At 40.6% G+C, this 19,215-nt stretch overlaps 1 protein-coding gene across 1 annotated transcript in view; it reads left to right on the forward strand.

The window, feature by feature from the left end:
• The first annotated feature begins 8,331 nt into the window (after window positions 1–8,331).
• The window catches only part of LOC136128832 (cytidine monophosphate-N-acetylneuraminic acid hydroxylase), a 50,183-nt gene continuing 39,299 nt past the window's right edge, over window positions 8,332–19,215 (forward strand). The window contains exons 1-2 of the mRNA XM_065884773.1: window positions 8,332–8,531; window positions 11,918–12,009. Coding sequence (XP_065740845.1) covers window positions 8,476–8,531; window positions 11,918–12,009 — 148 coding nt within the window. The 5' untranslated portion in view covers window positions 8,332–8,475. The remainder of the gene's footprint in view (window positions 8,532–11,917; window positions 12,010–19,215) is intronic.

Consider the following 19,215-nt stretch of genomic DNA (forward strand, 5'->3'; position numbering starts at 1 on the left):
TCAGTCTTTGTGTGTCTTTAGATCTGATGTGAATCTCTTGTAGGCAGCATATGTATAGGTCTTGTTTTTGTATCCACTTAGCCACTCTATGTTTTTTGATTGAAGTATTTAGTCCATTTACATTTAAAGTAATTATTGATAGGTATGTATTTATTGCCATTTTGTTAATTATTTTCTGGTTGTTTTTGTAGTTCTTTTGCCATCTTCCCTTGTGATTTGATGTCTATCTTTAGTGTTATGTTTGGGTTCTTTTTTCTTTTGGGTGTGTGTATGCATTACAGATTTTTGGTTTGTGGTTACCATGAGGTTTATATATAGCAATCTATATATATGGTCAATTGCTTTAAGTTGCTGATCTCTTAAGTTAGAATGCATTTTAACAACTCTGCTTTCTTACCCACCCCTCTGTATTTTGACACCATATTTTACATCTTGTTTTGTGTGTCCCTTAACTACTTATTGTGGATATAGATTGTTTTACTACTTTTGACGTTTAACCTTCCTACTACTAGCTTTATAAGTGTTTTATCTACTACCTTCTCAGTATTCTGCCTTTACCAATGAAATTTTTCCTTTCATAATTTTCATATTTCTAGTTGTGGCCTTTCCTTTTCTACTTAGGGAAGTCCGTTTAACATTTCTTGTAAAGGTGGTTTGGTGGTGCTGAACTCTTAGCTTTTGCTTGTCTGTAAAATCTTGATTTCCCCTTCAAAGGTGAATAATAGCATTGCCAGGTAGAGTTTTCCTTGTTGTAAGTTTTTTTTATCACTTTAAATATATTGTGCCACTCCCTTCTGGCATGCAGAGTTTCTGTTGAAAAGTCAACTGATAGTCATGGAATTCCCCTTGTACATAACTAGTTGCTTTTCCCTTGTTGATTTAATATTCTCTCTTCATCTTTAATTTTGGCAATTTAAATACAGTGTGTCTTGGTGTAGTCCTCTTTGGGTTGATCTTGTTGGGGACACTGTGTTTCCTGAATGCCTGTTTCCTTTCCCAAGTTAGGGAAGTTTTTCAGCTATTATATCTTCAAATATGTTTTCTGTCCCTTTCTCTCATCTCCTTTGGGACTCCTATAAGGTGAATGTTAGGATGCTTGATGTTGTTCCAGGTCTCTTAAGCTGTCCTCATTTAAACAATTTTTTTTTCTTTTTTTCTGTTCAGCTTGAGTGATTTCCACCACTCTGTCTTCCAGTTCACTGATCAATTTCTCTGTATCATCTAATCCACCGTTGATTCCATCTAATTTTTTTTTTTTTTTTTTTTTATGGAGGAGAAAGAAAGAGTGGCTTTATTTCTTTGCCAGGCAAAGAGGGAACACAGTAGGCTAGCACCTCAAGAACTGTGTCCCCAATTCCATCTAATGTATTTTTTATTTCAGTTATTGTGTTCTTCAGCTCTATTTGATTCTTGCTTATATTTTCTAACTCTTTGTTAAAAACTTCCAACTTCTGATTTTGTTCATCCATTCTTCTCTCGAGTTCTTTGAACATCCTTTTTTATTAAAGATAAATTTACTTATTTATTTATTTATTTTTGGCTGAGTTGGGTCTTTGTTGCTGAGCACAGGCTTTCTCTAGTTGTGATGAGTGGGGGCTACTCTTCACTGTGGTGTGTGGGCTTCTCATTGTGGTGGCTTCTCTTGTTGCAGAGCATGGGCTCTAGGTGCATGGGCTTCAGTACTTGTGGCATGCGGGCTCAGTAGTTGTGGCTCGTGGGCTCTAGAGCACAGGCTCAGTAGTTGTGGCACATGGGCTTAGTTGCTCCACGGCACATGGAATTTTCTCGGACCAGGGATTGAACCCATGTCCCCTGCATTGGCAGGTGGATTCTTAACTACTGTGCCACCCGGGAAGCCCTGAGCATCTTTTTGATCATTAACTTAAACTCTTTATCAGGCAGATTGCTTATCTCCATTTCATTTAGTTCTTCCAGGGTTTTATCTTATTCCATAGTTTGGAATATATTCCTCTGTCACCTCATTTTGCTGAATTCTCTGTTTTTATTTCTAGGTATTAGGTAGGTCAGTTACACTATTGATCTTGGAGGAGTGGCCTTATGTAGGAGATGTCCTATGGGGCCCAGCAGTGCACACCGCTTTGGTCACCGGAGCTATGTTCTAGGGGTGCCCTCTATGTTGGTTGCCTGAGCCGTACTGTTGGGGTGAGCTTATTACTATGGGCACTCTGATAGGCTTGGCTGGCCTGCAGCTCAGTGTGGTGCCAGACCACACCTAGTGAGAAAGCTGCCAGCCCATGGAAGGGTGAGGCCAGATCCTGAGATGGCTGAGGGGCTCAAAGTGTCCTGGAGCTGGTGTTGGTCAGCTGGTGGGCAGAGGTAGGCCCACAGGGGCAGCTGACTGCAGAACCCTAGGGAATCCTGGGGCTAGTGCAGAACCCCTGGTGGGTGGAGCTGGGTCCCAGGGTGGCTAGCTGCAGGCTACAAGGCTGTGAGGTTTCCAGGGCTGATATTGGCTTGCTGGTGGGTGAGACCAGTTCCTGGTGCTAGTGCTGGCCAACAGGTGAGTGTACAGATTCAGGACAGCTGGCTGAGGTGTCCAAGGTATCCTGGAAATGGTGTGAGCCAGGTGTTGGGTGAGGTTGGGACACTGGGCAGGTGACAGCAAAGCCCCAGAGGGTTCAGGAGCTAGTGTTGGGCTACCGGTGTGAAGGGCTGGATCCTTGGGCGGCTGGCTGAGGGGCCCAAGGTGTCCTATACTTGCTGTCAGCCAACTATTGCCTGGGGCTGGGTCAGGAGGCTGTAGAGCCCCGGGGAGTCCTGGGGCTAGTGCTGGCCCACTGGAAAGTGTGGACGAATCTCAGGGTGGCTTGCTTAGGGGCCCAACATGTCTTGGAGCTGATGTCAGACAGCTGTTCCAAAGGGCTTGGTATAGGGTAGCTGATCACTGGGTCCCGGGTGGCTGGTTGTGGGACCATGGGGTTCCCAGGATTGGTACTAGTCCCATGGTGGATGAGGCTGGATATAGGGTGACTGGATGACAGTCCCATGGTGTCCTGGAGCTGGTGTTGGCCAGCTGTTGGGTGAGGCTGGGGCATGGGGAGGCTAACTGAAGAGCCCTGGTGGGTGCTGTGCCTACTGCTGGACTACTGGTGGGTGGGCCGAGATTCCCAGGTAGCTGGCTGAGTGGCTGTAATGTTCCAGAGGCAGAAGTCAGGCCCCTGTTGGGTGAGGCCGGATCCCAGGGCTAGTGATGACCCATTAGTGAGTAGGGCCAGAACTTGGGGTGGCTGCCTGGGGGACCCAAGTTGTCATGGGGCTGTTTCAGCCAGCAATGGGCAGGACTAGGTCACAGGCTGGCTGACTGAAGAGCCCTGGTGATCCGAGCACTAGTGCTAAAGCACTGGTGAGTGGGTCCAGATCCAGTGCCACGGGTTGAGGGCCTTGAGGTGTCCTGGAGTTTGCCAGCTATTGGGCTGGGTTGAGTCATGGGGCTGCTGGCTACAGAGCCCCAGGGGGTCCCAAAGCAGTGCTGGCCCACTAGCAAGTGGGGCTGGATCCGAGGGCAGGTGGCTGACGAGCTGCAGGGTTTCTGTGATGGTGTCAGCCCTCTAGTGGGTGAAGCTGGGTCCCGGGGCTCGTGCTGACCCACTGGTGAGGAGCCAAAGGTTTCCTGGAACTGGTGTTGGCCAGTCTTGCTATACCATGTCTCCACCCCTCCCACCGGTCTCATTGTGATTCCTTCTTCATATCTTTAATTGTAGAAGATCTTTTCTTCTAGTCATCCAGTCTTTCTCATTGATAGTTGCTTTGTAAATAGTTGTAATTTTGGTGTGCCCATGGGAGGGGGTGAGCTCAAGTTCTTCCTACTCCACTATTTTGGCCACTCCCCATTCTGACCCATTTTTTAATTGGGTTGTTTTCTTGTTGTTGAGTCTTAAGAGTTCTTTGTATATTTTGGATAACAGTCCTCTATCAGATATATCTTTTGCAAATATTTTCTGAACAAAATATGATACACACACACAATGGAATATTATTCAGCCTTAAAAAGGAAAGAAATCCTGTTCGTACATGTTAGTTACAATATAGATGAACCTTGAGGACATTATGCTAAATGAAATAAGCCGATCACAAAAAGACAAATACTGTATGATTATACTTATATCAAGTAGCTAAGGTAGTCAAATTCATAGAAACAGAAAGTAGAATGGTGTTAACAGGGGTTTGGCGGGGGGAGGGAAATGGGGAGTTGTTATATAATGAGTATGGAGTTTTGGTTTTGCAAGATAAAATATTTTGGAATTTTGTTGCACTTAACAATGCATATATACTTAACACTACTGAAATGTATGCTTAAAAATGGTTAAGATGATCAGTTTTGCATTAAATGTAGTAAAACAATTAAAGTGCAGTAAAGCAATTTTTAAAAAATTTGTTACATCTCTCTACCAAGAATAACTGATCCAAAAATAAAATTACAATGAAACCAATTACAACAGCAGCAACAGCTATAAAATATCTAAGAATTAGCTATGAAAAAGTAAATTTTCAAAACCATAATAAAGAGCAAACAAGATGATTTGAATAAATGAGGAAATACTCTGCTTTTTCATGGGATTAAAAACAACAACAACAACAACGCTCCTAAGTTGCTTTTTATTATTATTATTATTTTTTTGGCTGCGCCATGCGGCTTATAAGATATTAGTTCTCCGACTAGGGATTGAACCTGGGGCCTCGGGAAATGAGACTGCTGAGTCCTAACCACTGGACCACCAGGGAATTCCCTTAAGTTGCTTTTCAAAACTTGTATGTGCCATTAATTTGATTTTTTCCTTAACAGATCTGTGACCTTTGGAAGCATTTTCACATCATTTGTCTACATCCAGTACATATTTCATTCTTGTGAGTGTATCCCTTTATTAGCCAGATATTTACTGGGCACCTACCATGTGACAGACACTTTATACCTCAGCTTTCATGGAGTTTACATCCCTGTGAACAGAATACTGAACATCTTCCCATTTAAAACAAAACTAATCTAATTAAGAAATTATGAAACGTAAGGTAGATAGCTAGTGGGAAGCAGCCGCATAGCACAGGGATATCAGCTCGGTGCTTTGTGACCACCTAGAGGGGTGGGATAGGGAGGGTGGGAGGGAGGGAGACGCAAGAGGGAAGAGATATGGGAACGTATGTATATGTATAACTGACTCACTTTGTTATAAAGCAGAAACTAACACACCATTGTAAAGCAGTTATACTCCAATAAAGATGTTAAAAAAAAAAGAAATTATGGGTAGCAACATGCATTTATAGATTGACAATTCTCAGTGAATTGCCTTTTCTTCCTCTAGCCCTTTTACTCAGAGCTTAAACTTCTGGAGGATTCCTGGCTTCATGAGATGAATATAATCAAGATGAATATCATTAACATAATATTTTTAAAAATCAAAGCTAAAGCCAAAACTTCATGACAAACAAAATATCAAAATTTTAAAGACAGGATGCTGCACTGCAATGCCATGCCACCAAGTCTGAGGCAAAAGGCAAAAATGTACATCCCTATATAAATGCTTTTGTGTATTTTTTAATAATTATTTTTTCACAAACATTAAAGTATTTGAAAAAACAATGAAATGTTGAAAAGTAGGTGTACTAAAACTCACGTCATTTTAGTTTAAATATTTTATTTATACCCAAGCCAGAACTGACTATAATTTTACTTTCCTGATTTTAATGGAATCCAATCCAATTTTAATAGCTTTAAAAATTGACTTTTGGGTAAAGCTAACCATTAAAAAATACACAAAAGCATGTATATAGGAGTGCACATTTTAAAATTTTGCTTTAGGTTCCAATATACGTTTTCAAGGAATTGATAAAGATGTAGTTAGTTCAACCTGCTTTACACAGTGCATGGAAAGCCTTAGAATCTAACACAGAACTTTGGCTAACTGGTTCATTCAATCAGGTAAAACAAAATATTTAGAAAGGTTTCCTTTTTACACTTTTAGGCTAATTATTCCAGAAATTGCCTCAGTGCTTGCTTTGGCTTGGTGTCAGATATTTGTACTCATAAGAACAAAGATAAAAGAACTTCATGAGGCTTAACATGGAATCCTTTCTATCAAATACATTTAAAACATATATTTGGAAACATTTAAAGTCTGCTGTGAACAGAATTACCAGGAATTTGGGACAGAAGTGACAATGAGAATCTGCTTTAAAGAAATGGATCATACTCAATTATAGAGCTCTGCCTTATTAGTAGAAAATTGGAAGTAGCTTTCCTGTTATTTTCTATTATGATGTGTTTTTTATATTATTTTAATTTCCTGTTTAAGAAATTTGTGGGACTTCCCTGGTGGGCCATCTTGCAATGCAGGGGACACCGATTTGATCCCTGGTCAAGGAATTAAGATCGCACATGCCGTGGGACAACTAAGCCCATATGCCGCAACTACTGAGCCCATGTGCTCTGGAGCCTGTGCGCCACAGTGAAAGATCCCGCGTGCCGCAACTAAGACCTGATGCAGCCAATTAATTAATTAAAGTTAATTAAATAAAACCTGATCTTTTTTTTTTTTTTCCCGGTATGCGGGCCTCTCACCACTGCGGCCTCTCCCGTTGCGGAGCACAGGTTCCGGACGCGCAAGCTCAGCGGCCATGGCTCACGGGCCCAGCCGCTCCGCGGCACGTGGGATCCTCCCGGACCAGGGCACGAACCCACGTCCCCTGCATCGGCAGGCGGACTCCCAAACACTGCGCCACCAGGGAAGCCCCATAAAACCTCATCTTTAAGAAAAAAGAGAAATTTGCAGTCTTCCAAAAATGAAAGTGAGAGTGCTACAAATGTACATGAGCTCCAAATCAATTTTAAATTAACACATGAAGAGAATTTTGACCACTTTTGGTTTGGAGTGGAATGTAGAATTAAACATGCACCCAGATTTCATACCATGGATATGCCAAAAGTTATTTTGAAATCCCTCTTGGCAAAAATTATATTCCACTATGATTCAGAGTTGCATCATAACAAGAGTTTGTTTAAAGATTGGGGTTTGAGAAATGTAACATTTGTATTTTCCTTGAAAAAATATGAGAGATCAAATGCTTTGCTGCTAGAGCTTTTTATAAATTACTCAGATTGAGTGCAGTTGGTTCAATCTCTAAGTAGCTAGCTCTTAAAGATAGTCTGCTAAGTGGTGGGAAGAGAAAAGCAGAGAGATAGAGTGTTTTTAAAAGCATCTATGTGCAAGTAAGCAGGGCAGTGCACTGGTACTAGGTTATAATGTTCTACAGATAGTAATACACATTGAGAAGTGCTAGACTTATGATAACTAGACTTATCATGGTGATCATTTTTAAATGTATAGAAATATCGCATCACTATATTGTGTACTGGGAACTAACATAGTGTTGTAGGTCAATTATACTTTAAAAACAAACAAAAAAAACCTCATAGAAAAAGAGATCAGATTCGTGGTTACCAGAGGCAGGGGGTGGAGAGAAGAGGATTTGGATGAAGGTGATCAAAAGGTACAAACTTCCAGTTTTAAGATAAGTAAGTACTGAGAATGTAGTGTACAACAGGATCAACATAACTAACACTACTGCACATTATATATGAAAGTTGAGTAAATCAGCTAAGAGTTCTCATCTTATCTTTAATTTTATATCTATATGAGATGATAGATGTTCACTAAAAGAAAGAATAAATTTCAATGTCTCCTGGAAAGTAAAAAAAAAAGAAGTGTTAGACTTGACCTGGGGGTCGGGGGGGGTCGGTGGTGGGTAGCTCGGAAGGCTTATCCAAGGAGGGGATGATTGAGTTATGTTTGAACCTAAAGGATGACTCTCAGTGGGAAAGGAGAGCAGGTGCAGAGACAAAAGCATGAAGCTGGGGAGAGCAGACTGGGTTCTTGAAACTAAATATAAAATTCGGCTTCTAAGAGAGATATGGTAGAGGAGGAAGCAGTAGGACGGAAATACTGAGCTGGGCCCACACCCTTTTTACCCACACAGACTAATGCCTCCTGAGAGCGAATGAGTCATAGAAGCTGAAGAAGCAACTGCAGTTCTTCCGAAATACCCAGAGAGAGGCAACGACAGACCATGGGCAGGCAAGTGAGAGGGGCATGAGCTCTCTGGGAAAGTGGAGATAAACCCTCAACAAGTAGGATGGACATTGAAAGGAGGGGAGAAAATTCACCGTCAGGTGCCACCAGGCCTGGGTACTTGGAGGGATGGCCTTAAAAAGTATTTTAATAAAAAAGAGGTTTTTGAGGTGTCAATGCCAAATTGTTCTCTCTTGAAACCTAACAGTATCACTCTTTCCTCTCAAAATGTTCGTGTTTTCATAGCATCGAACAAACAACTGAGATCCTGTTGTGTCTCTCACCTGCTGAAGTTGCCAATCTCAAGGAAGGGATCAATTTTGTTCGAAATAAGAGCACTGGCAAAGATTACATCTTATATAAAAGTAAGAGCCACCTGCGAGCATGCAAGAATATGTGCAAGCACCAAGGAGGCCAGTTCATAAAAGATATCGAGGATTTAGACGGAAGGTAACACGCGTCCTTTGCTTTCTCCCTGGTGACCCTTCTTACAATTAGATTTGGCAGGAGATGTGTTCATTGAGAAATCAAATGAACCAACTGACAAATTATTTCTTTTAGCAAATTCATAACTTTTACTTGTGCTCACTGAGGCAACTCTCTGATCTCAAAACGTTATGACCTTTACTTAATTTCCCACTCTCTCTTAAGAACTCTAATTGAAAATTGATTCCTAGCTTGATAAACAGTGAAATTTCTAAGGTACGTGTGTGTGTGTGTGTGTGTGTGTGTGTGAGTGCTTGGGTATATGTAACAACTTTTATCTTCCAGGACTCAAGCCTCCTCTGGGTTTCCTTTCCCACTCCCCCAGAAGTATGAGTGGGGCAGGCCCTTATCCAAACACTGCTGGAGGGCAGATAGACTTGCTTTGACTGCCTCATGGTGATTAAAAACCCAAAATGGCAGAGCCCCAACTGTATCTGCCCTGAACAGCAGCTCTTCTAATCATTTCTTGGAAGAACTAGTGCTGGTACCCGTCTCCCGCCACTTGATGAAGCCTACAATATAGATCACCTTCCTCCCCAGTTCAGGAGCAATACCAGGACAGGATGGTTGTGGGTTTTGTTTGTTTGTTTTCAGTGACTGCCAAAGAGATATCAGCACTGCCTGGCAGAGACAGGGGGAGTTCTGGGTGAGGGATGCTTTGTCAGCCTGATGGTCAACACCGGCAACGAATGAGTGGTTGACCGCACCTTTCCAAGCTCTGCTTCAGCCTAACTTGACCTGGGTGCTTTTTAGCCATTCCCACGTCTGGCTTGACTTCCACCGTGTTGTTGAGCTGATTTCTCGGGTCATCTGTGGGCAGTTTAGTGCAGGTGGACTCAGAGGGAGCTGTGTAGTTTTCTAAGAGCTCCCTGCTATAATCGTATAGAAGACCATCACCCAAGTCTAGAATGTTCTTAAACCTGCACACAGATTTGCTTCACTGCATACTTAGTTTCAGGGCCCAGACACACACTGTTAGATTTCTAAATGTTGATAAACGCTGTTGCACCTGTAGCTTGCTTGGCTCCTTTGATGGGGTTGCTAGATTAGGCAAATAGAAGGCACCCAGTTAAATAACTAATATATTTTTAGCATAGATAGGTTGCAAGTATTGCATGGGACACAGTTTTAGCGACAGCTGTACTCTAGGAGAGCCTCATGGTTATTTGCTGACAGCCGTGTTTGGAGTCCCTTCCATCTTCTCGGTGGATTCAAGTTAGGGAAACCTCAGACATGGCTTGTTCTGTCACTGGTAAGTTTCTGCAGGCACTCTTGGACCCTGAGGTTTTCTGACTGTTGCGGTTCGGGGACTCCGCGTTTCCTCTCTCCCTTTCTCTCCTTAGTGGGCTTTTCACGTGGTGCTCGCTAAGCCAGCCGTTCAAGGAAGTGTTGCAGCTTTGTGATTAGGAGCAATGATCTTTCCTCACAACCTGCCCTGTTCAGAAGCCTGCCCCCACCACCTATCAGCTCCGTGACCTTGGACAAGTTTCTTAGCCTTTCTGGACCTCAATTCTCTCCTCTATACAGTGAAATTGAGAGTATTACCTACTCTGTCTGACTGCTGAGAGGATTAAATGTTTTCAAACACATAAAGCACTTAAAACAATGTCTGGCTATATGATAAGTGCTCAATAAATGTCAATGACATTTATCATTATTACTCTGTCATGAGCTTCTAGTGTAGCTTAGGAACAGAGGTTATTTACAGGAATTCAGATTGTTCTTGAACCTGGCTGGCTCATCTTAACAGAGTGATTGCTTTGCCACAGGCTGGCCTTTCTCTCCTTCACCCAAAGCCTTGGGGGTGATGGATCCTAGTTTCACCCTATTCTGTTGGCAGGCTAACCTAGAGTTGGCATTGTCTTAGTGCTCTGGCACATGAGGAACCAGCTTTATCTCCTGCACATTCTCCCAGCTTTATTCCCAGATGCAGCTCGCCAAGCATTGGTGTGTTGAAACACCATCCTCAGAGTAACTCACACCCTATACTCCGCCATCCATCGCTCCAAATTTGACTGCTTCTCTGCGTAGCAATTCACCCGAGGAATCTCTCACCTAGGAGACAGTCAAGAGTAATGACCTACCTCTCCCACCCTCCCTACATTTTTCTTCTTCACACGTAACCAACATCAGCAACTCTCATAAGCTGTGGTTCTCATTTTCTAAATCTAACAACTTTTCCCAACCTCTTTGCACATGAAGCTGTCGCCTCCCTCCTGTCTACTTGCTGCCTATGAACAGTTAAGATCCTGCCACGTTTCCCCTTTAATGACCCAGCATGTTGAATAGCTGCGTTTGGAATGTTCTCAAGTTTTGAAATGTTGTTGGCTACTCATTGATGAGAAAGTAGATGTTTCAGAATAATCCTCTATAAATTGAAGTGCGGAATATGTTTTTTGCCTTATTACTAGAAAAGAGTGTGAAAAATTCTTGATACAATGAAGCTTGGAAAAATCAGTGTAATTTACTGATATATAAGTTAAAATAGACATTGTTAGATTAAAAAATCTGATGTTTCCGGCTTGAGACATATTTGTTTGTAAAAAAAAATTCTTTAACTGTGAAAAAAAAAAAAAAGCTTTACGAGAAACACTACCAAAATAGAGAGGAAATGGAACTTTTATGCCTCATCTTCCACCACCACAACCCCCTTCGTGGTCTGGTAAGAAATAGAAAAAAATTACTAAGCCTTCTATTTTGCTGCAATCTGATTCTCATTCTGAAATAGGGTTGCCAGAGTTAGCAAATAAAAACGCAGAACACTCAGTTAAATTGCAGATAAATGATGACTTTCCAGTATATGTCACATATTGTGTGAGTTGTGTTTTTAAATTATTTCTTATTTATCTGAAATTCATATTTAACTGGGCATCCTGTATTTTATCTGGCAACCATGCTCTGAAATCTTAAACTTTAAGGAAGTCTTTTCTCTTCTGAAAACTTGAGCTGAACTTAGGTTTAGCACACTATACCAGGGGCTAAGGGTTGTAAAGTGATTATAAATCATAGGTATGTCTTAATGACTGCATTCTTTCCTCATATTGGCCCCAGTTGAATCTTAACCAACTTAGCTTTTGTATGAGAGCCATCCCTAAAGATGACTTCATTCTGATGGCTCTGTTGATCTCTAACACATATTATTTTGTGACATGGCATTTATCTTCACTTTTAAAATTGCCTACTGATGATTAATCTATATTTCCTTGGATATTTGAGTATGAGCTATTAGTAGTTTTTCTTTCATGCATTTTATGTTCAACCAACTACAGTTGTTTATAATGCATTTAAGCCTAATAAGATGAATTTTTATTTTCACCATTTCATAAACCTAAGTATAATTTTTCATCCAGGTCTGTTAGATGCACAAAACACAACTGGAAGTTGGATGTGAGCACCATGAAGTATATCAATCCTCCAGGCAGCTTCTGTCAAGATGAACTGGGTAAATATAATCCATATCGATCAATGTTTTCTGCTATTATTATCATTGGGGTCCTTCTTGTCAACTTGTTTCCAATCTCACTTGAAGCTTTGAGTATATCCTGATTTTAAACTATGGACATTAGCTCTTTTAAAAATAATTAACACTGAAAATTCTAAACAGGATTTCTCCAAAGGATCCCTTCATTCATTCATTTGTTCAGTAAGTATCTGATGAGAACTTACCAGGTGTAAACATTGTATTGGGTATTAAGAGATACAAAGATGGATAAGATAGAGTCAGTGTAAATTAGATGACATTAACATGAGGTGGTGGCAAAGACAAGCCTGTGAACAACTAAGATCAGGGATACTCTGACAGGTTTCTTTGGTACAGTGTACTATAGAATAGTGGCTCTGAATATTGTATCAGTGAAAACACACAAGATAGATATTCAAGTGCATGATCTTTTCAACAGTTATAATGAAACACCACAGTTTCGGTTGGGAAATAAAGTCCTTCAAATTCCATGGCTCTTTCTGGCATAGGTAAGATGCTACAGTTTACATGTGATTCTCAGTATGCTGGCTCCACTTCTACTTTTTCCTTCCTCCTACTCAAGAAAGCAGGTAGAAATATGAGTAAGGAGGGCTTAATAATAGGAATAAATTTGTCTTTGACCTAAGTGATTAAAAGCATGTTTTATCAGTAGAAAATGTTACTTGGGAAGATTCTTAAAACTGCTCACACACACTGTTTCAGAATGTCTGTTATAAGAATAAAAATATAGATTTGATCTAATTGGGGGAATCATAGAAAGCTTCATGCCAGAGATAGCATTTGTGTTGGGTTTTGAAAGATGGGCAGAATTTCATCAGGCAGAGAAGAGAAAGGAGGACATTTCTGGTAGAGGGGACAGCTTGGGCTGTTTTAGTTTATTTGGGGCCAAATGTGTAGTTTAGTTGGCTGGAGTACAGGGTATGTGTATCAGAGTAGTAGAACATAAGATTTCAAAGGTACATTGTAGGGAGGGCCTTGAATGTAGTTGAAGAATCATGACCTAATCCAGAATGTTATTAAGTGTGTGTTAGGTGTAGTATTAGGCACTTTGTGTGAATTATCTCACATTATCTTCACATTGACAATGCAGTAATGGGACTCAGTAATGGAGAGTCATTACCACCAAATTGTTCAACCCATCTGCCTCTGTGCCTGCATATACTTCCTTGACTCCTGTGACAGTTGACAGTGGCTGCACTGACCCTGCTCCTATGGCTCGCCCTGCTCTCGCACACTGGATCCCACCTCACACCTACTTGAGGACTTCCCTCCTGCAGCTGTCCTTCTCTCTCCTGTATCATAAATTTCGTCTTTGCCTATTAACCCACAGGTACACACACACACGTGCGCACGCGCCCTAGTGTTCAGATAAGCCCTCTTATGTTTCCATTTCTCCAAATGTCTGAACAGCGAAACCCCTTGAAACAGGCATCTCACACTCGTTGTCTCTGTTCCTTCCCCTCCCATCGTCTCTCAGTGGAGCTTCCATCCCTACCACTCCGCTAACACTGCTCCTGTCAAGGTCACCAGTTTGCTAAATTCAGTGGTCGCTTTGCCATGGCCATTGTACTCAAACTCTCGGCATGCAGCCCAATGGCCCACTCTGTCCTTGATATGCAGCTGACCCTTGAACAATGTGGTTTGAACTGCATGGATATTTTCCAATAGTAAATACTATAGGACTACACCAGCCAAGGTTGGTTGAATCTGTGGATGCGAGGAACCGTGGTTAAGAAGGGCCAACTATTGAGTTCTACATGAATTGACATATATATATATATATATATATATATATATATATATATATATATTTTTTTTTTTTAATTCAGTTGCACTGGGTCTTAGTTGTGGCATGTGTGCTCCTTAGTTGTGGCAGGTGAGCTCCTTAGTTGCGGCATGTGAGCTCTTAGTTGAAGCATGTGGGATCTAGTTCCCTGACCAGGGATCGAACCCTGGCCCCCTGCATTGGGAGCATGGAATCTTAACCACTGCGCCACCAGGGAAGTCCCATGAATTGATTTCTAATAGGCATTACAAGCTGCGGCCAAAACAGAACTCCTAATGGCCAAACCCACCTTATCTCCAGACCTGTTCCTCCTCCAGCCTTCTCCATCTTGGTAAATGATGCTGCTTCCACTCAACTGAACAAAACCTGCTGGTCACTCTTGAGTCTTCTCTTTCCTTAAACCCCCATATCCAAACCATTAATAAATCCTGTGCCAAAACACCTTCAGAATCCATCCACTTCTCTCCGTCTGCTCTGTCTCCAACCAAATGCAAGTCACAGACACCTTTTGTCTGCACAACTGGCCTCCCTGCTTCCATGCTTGCTTCCTGCAGTCCATCCTGCTTACAGCACACAGCTTGATATTTTATTTTATTTTTGTTAATTTAATTTAATTTTATATTGGAGAATAGTTGATTTACAATGTTGTGTTAGTTTCAGGCTGGTTAGTACCAGACTGATATTTTAAAAATTCATGACATTCCCCTGCTTAAAACTCTCCGATGAGCTTCCTATCACACTGAAGAAGGTGCATCCCTTTGACCCGGCAATTCCACATCCGAGACCATATGCCTAAGATCTTAATAATCACTGATATGTCAAAAGATACGGCTATGAGAATGTTCATTCACAGCAATACTGTCTACAAAAGAGAAAAATTGAAAACAATTTAAACACTAGAAATAATTCCACTGTGTCTTAAAAGTGATTCTATTGAAGAAACTAAAATAATAAGAGTGACTTTTGAAAAATAAAGCAGATTATAAATATCACATATAGTATGGCCCTATTATGAAAAAACATGTATACATAAGCACTTATGGACGGGGGCAGGCTCACCACTGGTTACCTGTGAAGGGAGCTGAATAGTGGGCTTCCTGGGCTGGACCTCCAGTCTGGGAACTTTGATTACACTACCTCTACATCTTTTTCAGGCTCAAATTATTGTATATGGAATAGGCTATCAGGGCCAGTGTTGCCCAGGTGTCTCGGTGAGACCAACTCCTAATCACTTTTTAAAGAAGGGTCTGACCTGCAAAGGCATTCTCCCAGTTCCCAGAGCAGAGGTGTCACTTACTGAGGTGCATGTCCTTTTCTGGTCACCCCCCAAAAGAGATAGAATGCTATTCTGGGGGAAGTTGCTGATTGCTTTGACTACAAGTTCATCCTCCCCCTGCCCCTCAAAGGGATGTCTCGGTTACTAGGTTCTTTTGCCAGTAAGCCTCATTCCATGTCTGTTGACCTAGCCTAGGAAACCTGCAGACTGCATTGTTAGCAGGAACTGTACAAATACTGTTAAATTTATTTGGCAGAAAACAGGTAAGAAGCAAAGGTTTGAACATATCAAACTGTTTGTGTAAGTGAAAGGACAATAGACTATCAACTTTATGAGTATGTAACCCAGAAATTGATAGCTGCTTAGGGGCCTTTATAAAACCTCTCAGTCTTTTGGACAAGACCTATAGTGAGACATTATAGCAAAGTGGTTAAGAGTGAATGGTGCAGGGCAGCCTGGGCTCAGATCCTGATGCTCAAACACACAATTAAATGACTTGGGGCAAGTTAGTCAATCTCTTTGTTCTTTAGTTTCCTCACTAGGATATAATATTGGTAGTAACTATCTTATTGCATTGTTGAAAGAATTTTGAAAGTGAACAGCTGTGGGCTTCCCTGGTGGCGCAGTGGTTGAGAGTCCGCCTGCCAATGCAGGGGACACGGGTTCGTGCCCCGGTCTGGGAGGATCCCACATGCCGCGGAGCAGCTAGGCCCGTGAGCCATGGCTGCTGAGCCTGTGCGTCCGGAGCCTGTGCTCCGCAACGGGAGAGGCCACAACAGTGAGAGGCCCGCGTATGGTAAAAAAAAAAAAAAAAAAAAAGAATAGCTGTTAAATTCTCAGAACTTGGTACACAGAGCATAATGTTTTATTTGTATATGTATGTCTCAAATAATCTGCACATCACCCCTGTAACTGGGACCTTAGGAGCAGGAGGAAGGGATTTTCCACCCAGCAGAAAATGGGATCAATTGGAAAATAGATCAAGGCTGGGAACTGATGCAGAGGGCTGATGTTTGCTGCTATGGCAGGTGAAAGGCAGGGCTAGAGGTGGCAGCAGGGTCAGTGGAGGGCTGGAAATAACAAGACCACTAAATTTTTTAGCCTTTGCTCCAGTGAGGAAAGTGGAAAATTGAGAAAGTGGAAAATTTCCACTCTCTGTGAGAGTGGAAAATTTTGTTAACAGAGCCCACTTTTCAGTCCAGTGCTACCTACACTGTAGTGATTTCCTACCACATCCCAAGAAAGAGAAGGATGGCTTGATCTCGTATGAACTTAGATTATTTGATTTTATTATTATTATAAATAACAATATATGGTCATCATTAAAAAGGTAAAAATCAGAAAAGTAGAAGGAAGAAGACGCTCACTTGCACTCCCATCACCTCAAGACAACACCTGTTTTGGTATCTTTTCTTCCGGTTGTCACCGAGGTCCCCTTCCTTCCTCTCCCCAGCCTTCTCCTCCTCCTTCTCTTAACTGAGATATAATTCATGCACCATAAAATTCACCTTCTTAGAGTGTGCAACTCAATGGTTTTTAGTATTTTCACATGTTGTGCCATTACCACCACTATCTAATTCCAGAACATTTTCATCATCCCCAAAAGAAACCTTGTAACTATTAGCAGTCAGTCCCATTCCCCTCTTCCTTCATCCCCTGGCCAACCACTAATCTACTTTCTGTCGCTATGGCTTTTCCTGTATTGAACCAGGCTGGCATAAACCCCACTTGGTCATGGTCATAATTATTTTTTATATTGCTAAATTGTATTTGCTAATATTTGGTTAAGGATTTTTATGTCTATATTCATAAGGAATATTGGTCTGTGGTTTTTTGTGTGTGATAGCTTTGTCTGATTTTGGGATCAGGGTAGTAATACTGCCCTCATAAAATGAGTTAGGAAGTGTTCCATCCTCTTCTGTTTATTGGAAGAATTTGTGAAGTTTGGTATTGATTCTTCTTTAGACATTCGGTCAAATTCACCAGTGAAGCCATCTGGGCTTGGGCTAATGTTTGTGAAGTTTTTTGTTTACTAATTAAATCTCTTTATTTGTTATGGGTCTTCTCAGATATTCTATTTCTTCTTGAGTCAATTTTGTTAGTTTGTTTCTTCCTAGGAATTTCTCCATTTCGTCTGGGTTATCAATTTGTTGATATATAATATTTATTATATTTCCTTATGTTCTTTTTTATTTCTGTAAGATTGATAGTAATGTCCCCCTTTTCATTCGTGATTTTAGTAATTTGAACCTTTTCTCTTTTTTCTTGGTTAGTCTAGCTAAAGGATTGGAAATTTTGTTAATCTTTTCAAAGAACAAACTTTTGTTTTCATTGATTTTCTCTTGTTTTTCTTATCTCAATTCCATTTATTTTAGCTCTAATTTTTAAATATTTCCTTCCTTTTATTTGCTTTGGGTTTAGTTTGCTCTTCTTTTTCTAATTTCATAAGGTGGAAGGTTCGGTGTTTTACTTGAGATCTTTTTTATTATAGGTGTGTTCCTTTTATGCACTGCACTGTTTTAGCTGCATTCCGTAAGTTTCTGAATATTATGTTTTCATTTTTCCTTGTCACAAAGTATTTTCTCATTTTTCTTGTGATCTTCCTCCTTAAACCATTTGTATTCAGAAGTATGTTGTCTGATCTCTACATATTTGTGAATTTTCCAACTTTCTCCTCTTATTGGTATCTAATTTCATTTCATCGTGGTCAGAGAACATACTTTATATGACTTGATCCTTTTAACTTTATTTTATGGCCTAACATATGGTTTGTACTGGTTTGTGGAGAATATTCTACATGTACTTGAGAAGAATGTGTATTCTATTGTTGGGTGGAGTGTTCTGTCTATGTCTGTTGGGTCTGGTTGGTTTATAGTGTTGTTTGAGTCTTCTATTTCCTTGTTGATTTTCTATCTAGTTGTTGCAACTTCCAGTCATCTTTTTAAGCATACTTTTACAAATAATTATAATTATTCTATATATTATTTTTGCATCCTGTTTTTTGTCTTGTTAATCTATTATATTAGTCATATATGTCAGATTCTATATATACATAATTTTAAAGTATGCTTACATTAAATATTAACTTAAATAATTTATTTAGCCATTTCTCTGTTGTTGGAATTTAGGCTGTTCACAGATTTTTTTTTTTTTCCATCAAAACCAAAACTGTGATCTTTCTGCTTAAGAATTTCTCTGTTTTTGGAGTTTTTTCTGTAAGATAGGTGAATTACTGGCAACAGGGTATGACTAATTAATGCTTTTACCCATATTTAACACGTCATACATCGTAACATAAAGATGGGCTTCACATGGACTAATAGCCTAAATGAAAAAGGTCAGACTGTAAAAGTAACAGAAGAAATGTAGAATATCTACATTTCTAACAGAAGAAATGTAGAATATCTACATGTAGAATATCTTTGTGACCTAGAAATTGGTGGCACTTCCTGACTCTTCAAACAACACTTCAGAAGTACAGCTCAAAGAATAACCCCCCCACCAACACACACACACACACACACACAAAACCCTGGTGAATGTGATTTCATCAGCACTAAAGATTTCTGCTAATTGGAGGACACCATGGACAAAGTTAAAAGATGTATGACAGTTTGGGTGACTATTTTGCAATATTGGCAACCAACAAGGGAATATTATCTAGCATATAGGAGGAAGTAATGCAAATTGACAAGAAAAAGATAGGAAACCCAATATAAAAATGCAGAAAGGATATGAACCTAGCATTTTACAGAAGAATCCGCAAAGGTCAATAAGCACATGAAGATATGCTCAAACACGTTAATTATCAGAAAACTGCAAAGTAAAGCAATGAGGTGTTACTCTATGTCTTTTTGACTGATAGAAAGAAACGAAGGTGCCATGGAATGTTGTCAGAGATATAAGGGTATAGAAATAGTCAGGCCTGTGCTGGGAATGTGGCTGGTACAGCCACGCTAGAGAGGAACCCGACAGTGACTAGTCAGGGGAGGTTTATGAATACGCCACGACCCATCACTCTCATTCCTCTTTGTATACCAAAGAAACCTTGTTGTGGCAGAGTCTATGGGTCCACCACTGGGAGAGTGAATCAGTAAAATGTGGT

Source organism: Phocoena phocoena, chromosome 10 (genome assembly GCF_963924675.1).
Source record: "Phocoena phocoena chromosome 10, mPhoPho1.1, whole genome shotgun sequence".
NCBI classification, from domain to species: domain Eukaryota; kingdom Metazoa; phylum Chordata; class Mammalia; order Artiodactyla; family Phocoenidae; genus Phocoena; species Phocoena phocoena.